This window comes from Stegodyphus dumicola, chromosome 8, assembly GCF_044657685.1.
Source record: "Stegodyphus dumicola isolate Sdum_Otavi_A_Nest chromosome 8, ASM4465768v1".
Classification (NCBI taxonomy): Eukaryota; Metazoa; Arthropoda; class Arachnida; order Araneae; family Eresidae; genus Stegodyphus; species Stegodyphus dumicola.
Window position 1 is genome coordinate 80,001,275 of NC_140775.1, and position 6,000 is coordinate 80,007,274.

The 6,000-nt window shown below is 35.4% G+C and overlaps 1 protein-coding gene across 2 annotated transcripts in view; it reads right to left on the minus strand.

Annotated features, from left to right (window-relative positions):
- Nucleotides 1–6,000, minus strand: part of Syx6 (Syntaxin 6) — a 62,571-nt gene that overhangs the window by 36,809 nt on the left and 19,762 nt on the right. For both annotated transcript variants that reach the window (XM_035377488.2, XM_035377487.2), the window contains exon 2: nucleotides 4,212–4,378. In XM_035377488.2, the coding sequence (XP_035233379.1) occupies nucleotides 4,212–4,378 (167 nt within the window). The remainder of the gene's footprint in view (nucleotides 1–4,211; nucleotides 4,379–6,000) is intronic.

Genomic DNA, 6,000 nt, shown 5'->3' on the forward strand with positions numbered 1-6,000 from the left:
TTAGTGCGAATAGACGTCTCAAATTGAAAGAATTGCATCAGATCATACCGGAAATGTGAATGACAACTCTTTATGAAGTTGTGACTGTCAAGTTAGGATACAGGAAATTGTGTGCACGCTGGGTTCCAACAGGCGGCAACCTTCTATGACTGTGGGATACAAAAGCTTGTGCACCGACTTAACAAATGTTTGGATAACGGGAGTGATTATGTCCAAAAATAATAAATAATCCAGTTAATAAGATGTAACTAACGTTTTCTATATAAATGTTTTTTTTTAAGGAATGGAAATTGTATCTTTATTTTTCGAAATGCCCTCCTACATAAAAAACGCTGACACAATCAGCAACACAGCCCCCAGGTTATCAGGCTATAACGGTAGAGACAGCTTCACTGCAAAGCACCAGATTACAGTTCCCGACTCTGCTCAGTCGTTCTAGGAACTCCACGAACTCTCGAGACTCTCCATGTTACAACTTGCGATGCACTCGAAGAAACACTAGAATGCAGCTCCCGACTCCTCAGTTCAGTTGTTCCTGGAGCTCAACACACTCTCTCGACAATGCACTAACAACAATACACTAAGAGACTCTTTCGGTGCACTTGGAACTCGCTGACTCCGCACTGACTAACTCTGTGTGCCAGCAGGGTTCATGTAGCTTTTGGCTTGTGTTCAAGAACATTCTGGGCTAAACCAGTAAGAATTCGTTCCAAAAGGTTCTCCATCCGTCTATGGCATATCGCCAATTTTGTCACTAAATGGGTGATTTCTCGCCAAATGTGGCAGCCCTGCCATCCCTTGCTATTTTCTGGCAACCTGAACCCTGCTTTGCGGGGAAGCTATCTTACTGCGCCTGGACATTTCATAACACTGCCCCCTCCGAATGACTGCACGTTCCGGGCAGTACAATTCTTGGTCAGAAGCCAAATTCGATACAAACAAATAACATAACTAAAAAAACAAATATTTACACTATATACACAAATTAAACACATAACAATTTTAAATTATACAAAATTATTTAAATTATACAAAAGTTCAGAATGAATTTCAGTCTCAGTCTTTTCATTAAGTTATACCCAGATCCAATACTCTTCCACTGCAGTTTCAGATGTATTTCTGTTTTGCATATCACAGTCTGATGATTCAGTCCTTTCCGACTTTTCATCCACGGAAAGATCTGAAACAGTTTGTTCACCAATCTGTAGTTCATTTGCAGCATGCACACAGTTCACGTCGGTATTTTTAGCAAATGTTACATGCTTATTTACCTCTATTTCCTGAAAACCAGTTCCAATGTTTGCACCAGGGTCATGAAGAGAATCCGATCCTTTACAAACAGAAGTATTCAGGTTTAGAATCAAGTCCTTGTCTTCAAAACCTGACTATGAGGCACACCCCCAGTTTGTGAGGTGGGCAAATTTTCTTGCAATACTGGAGCACACTGTTTAAGCTGTACATTAGCTTCTCCCATCTCTGCATCACAGGTACTTTCAGATGGTTCAGCACTTCCTGCCTGCGACTTCGTAACTTCAATACCAGTTTCTATCAACTTAACAGTCAGATTTTCACTTTCTTCCACTTCTATTTCAGGTACTTGAGAATCAAACACTTCTTTCCCATCTTTTATTTCTTCATGTTTTCTTTTCTTTTAATCTCATTAGATGCTTCATCCATATTTCTTAATCTTTCTCAGGCTTCTTCTTCTTTCATTAGCTACTTCTTTCATTTCTTCATACTTTGATTCTTCAGATGCCAGTTCTGTGATTTCCACATCTCCTTTTATGGCTCCAATTTCCTCTGAAAGCTCCACTTTCATCTGTTGGAGTCACTCTCGAACCTTTTCTTGGCCGACATTTATTTCTTCTTGTCAGGCCTTCTCTTCCAGTCCGGCTTTCATTTCTTTAATCTCAGCCCTAATCTCTTCATATCTAGCTTTTATCTTATCATATCCGGCTTTTATCTCTTTTCGCTAGGCTTTGATCTCAGCTTTCATCTTTTCTTGGAATGCTACGAAGGCAGTCTTAATTGTTCTTCTATCACTCTCGTCACTAGCATTCACCCTCAAATTCCACTTCTGACACCAGTTGTTCTATTTGACAACAGCACTCGATGAAGTATCAAAACACACTTTATTGGCCAGTATTATTCAAGACAGCTCTAATATCATGTTTACAGTCGTCGAAGAACTACAATAAACAAGCTGATACAATCAGCAACATTACCTCCAGGTTATCAGGCTATAATGGTAGAGACAGCTTCACTGAAAAGCACCGGAGCACATCTCCCGACTCTGCTTGGTCGCTCTCAGAACTCCACGTACTCGCGAGACTCTCCACGTTACAACTTGCGATGCACTCCATGAAACACTGGAGTACAGCTCCTGACTCCTCAGTTCAGTCGTTCCCGGAGTTCAACACACTCTCTCGAAGATACACCAACCGCAATATACTAAGAGACTCTTTCAGTACACTTGATGACCCACTTGCACTCGCGGACTGACTATCAACTCGATGGACACCACATGGACTATCTAACTCGTTAGTAGTCCTTGAACACAAGCCAAAAGCTATATAAAACCTGCATGCCAGCAAAGTTTATATAGCTTTTGGCTTGTTTTCGAGAATATTCTGGGCTAAACCAGTAAGAATCCGTTCGAGAAAGTTCTCCGTCCACCTATGGCTATCGCCAATTTTGTCACTAAATGGGCGATTTCTAGCTATATGTGGCACCCATGCCATCCCTTGTCATTTTCTGGCAACCCTAAACCTGCTTTGCAAGGAAGCTATCTTACTGCACATGGGCATTTCATAACAATATATAATGTTTAATGAGTGCAATGGTGAGGCTGTGCACAAAGCTAAATTTACGCAACTCCTTAATTTCTTTTTTTTTTTTTAATGAAACAAGATCACTAAAGAAGTTATGCAAAACATTGTATCAGAAACCAACATGTATGTGGAAAGTATATTTGGTTTTGGTGAGCAACCTTCTAAGCAAAGAACACAAATAAGCTTCTTCAAAACAAAGCCACGTTATGTAGAACATTGGAATAACAGAAAATATCTCCCAAAAAAAGTTGTAAACATGCAGCTGGAAAAGGTTGGAATATCATGTACAGAAAACATGATATAGTTTTGATTAAATAGAAAGACAAATGAGGTATCCTTGTACTTACAACTAAGCATTCTGGTAGAATGAAAACTTCGGCTGAAGGTAATCAAAGAGGAGAATCCATTTTCAGATCAAATCATCTTCTAGATTATGACAAACACATTATGGCATCAATGAAATTGATTGACTGCTTTTCTATTGCTTATCATCGTAGAAAGCCCGAAAATGAAAGCTGTGCTTCGAAATTTGGCTATGGTGGTTTCTAAATCCCATGTTTTGCACACTAAGGCTGCTGGAAGACTCAAACCCGGTTCTGAGGAGAAATAGTGCATCTGCTACTGGATTCCAGTAAGCATGGGAATACACTGGTTACTAGAAATTATGCAAATGGAAGGCCATCAATACATGGACACAAAGTTCACAACAAAACTATGTCAACACAGAAGTGTGTCATGTAATTCCAACAATTTGATGAGAAATGTGATATCCATGTAAAAACATGCATATTAACAAGTGGAATACTTTGAAAAATATAGTTTAGACAAAATATAACCTTATGCAAAATTTATATTTTTATTTCATTATTATTATTCTCACTGTATGTCTGCATATTCACATAAGTTTGAAATCAATATAGGGATTATTAATTGACCATACTAATCATTAAAGTAAAATAAACAAGTTTTAAAGGAATTTAGCCTTAGAGGCAGAACTCTTAGCACAAGAAGTGGGGCAAAGGAATACTATTGCTGGCATGAATGTGTTAAAAAAGGTATGTTTTATTATATTTCTTTATATGTTTCTTGTTTCTCACTTTTTAAATTTTACTGACTGATTGCTCTTGCCCAGAATTTGCAAAAATGTAATGAAATCAATATACATCAGTGTGGCAATATAAATAAGTATGTTTAAAATATTTATAATGAAATACCTCTATCCAATCTTTCCAAAATAAATGATATAATTCAAAACTAATGCACCATTTAAATTCTAAAGCACTTAAAAATTCTTCTAAAAAAACAAATAATATAACCTAAAACAAATTATTTAAATTCCAGGGCATTTATACTAAAAATAATCTACTCAATAAAGGATACAAACTGTTTCTTCAAGATCCTCCAAATCCCATTCAATACTTCGAAAACTATTTCTCAGCTCATTAGTGGTCCATTCAATTTCTTCTTTGCTAATGAGATTCAGATCTTTAAGTTCACACCAACGCTGATATAAATCTTTAGTCTTATTTACAGCTTCCACTACCTCACTATAGAAATTAGAATAAAACAAAGAACATTAACATGACGTTTACATATTATGAACTACTACACAGTATTCATATGCATTACATTAAACTAGAATGTGAACTCAATATTACAGCATTAATTTCTTTGCTTTCAGAATACTTAAACTACTTTTCTAGTAAAAATAATGCTGAATAAGAAAAATATCATCTTCATTTATAGAAGCAAAATTTCATACATAAAAGTAACTACTGAAACACTTAACAAATATCACTAGTTGTATAAGAAATATAAATAAAATTTATATATACAACCATGAAATTCATATTTGGCAATGTCCATACAAATTTTGCAGTGCTTATAAATCGTAGCACGTCAGATGGCAACGTTAAATTTTCACTTTTACAAAGTAACAGAAACTGTAACAGTGCCTCATCCTTCTCTTCTATCAATGTCTTCACTGTAACATTTTTTTAGTAATGTGGTATCTTCAGATTCAATTGACACACTGTCATTTGAGCTTGTATCAAGTACTAAGTCCGAAATCCGGACTCGTTGGGACTTTGGCGATTCCTGATTTGGGATTTTTCCGGATATTAGATCATCAGTTTAAATCTAGTAAGATGGCATGTAGAAATTATAAAATTAAAAATATGAAATCGTGATTTATTAAATAATGAAGTATTTATGATCTAAAGGGTATCAAAATTTACAAAAAAAAAAAAAAAAAAAGCTTAATATTTATTTGTTTACCTTTTTTGTACTAATACTTTCTCTTTAATTCTCTAGACAGACATAATCTCTTGTTTAGTTACATTATTGAAGTCCTGTAACTGCTGTTTCGAGAATTCCAAATAACTTGTCAATCGAAATTTTCTCGTTTTCAGTAACTTCTCTGTCACTTCACTACAGATTTCACCATTCATTAATTGATTGATGATTGAGAAGCATTGTCATCAGAAGGAAAAACTTCTTCTATATTATCTTCATTTATTATTGCTTCTCCAAATTTCTTTACAAAATCCGTTAAATGGAAAATTTCCCCTTTGTTTCGCGATATCCAAAAACCATTAAAATTAGTGGCTATCATCATCAAATTTAGCTACCCTTCACTATACATTTTTGGCTATGCATCATGAGCTTGGCGACTAACGACAAGTTGTTCCATTAAATTTTATCTTGCTTCTACTGCGCACTGAGACAATTAAGCCTGAATTGTATTATTTATTATACTTAGGTATATTTCTTGCACATGTTTGAGGCTTATCAGAGTTCTAAATCAATAAATTCCCACAGATACTTAAGCCTCATCGAGGACCAGCGCTAGATATCTTACCGGCTGATGCAGTTTCTGCGAGTTCTAAATTCTGCAACTTTGCATGGCCATATGAGCCCTGGCACTGGTTTTGGGTTTATGTGAATAATAAATAAGTTATTCTTAACTAAAATAGCTCTAAATGTAATCTTTGGGTTTATGAGTATTATCAACAAAATCTATTTTTAGCATATAGAAAGAAATTTTTCCTTTTCAACACTTTTTAATGCATTTAACTTAAATCTGTAATCATCGCCAAGCATTATGTCAATATAAAAGGTTACCATACTCCTTTACTATTCAATTACTAACATAAAAAAATATTAAGGT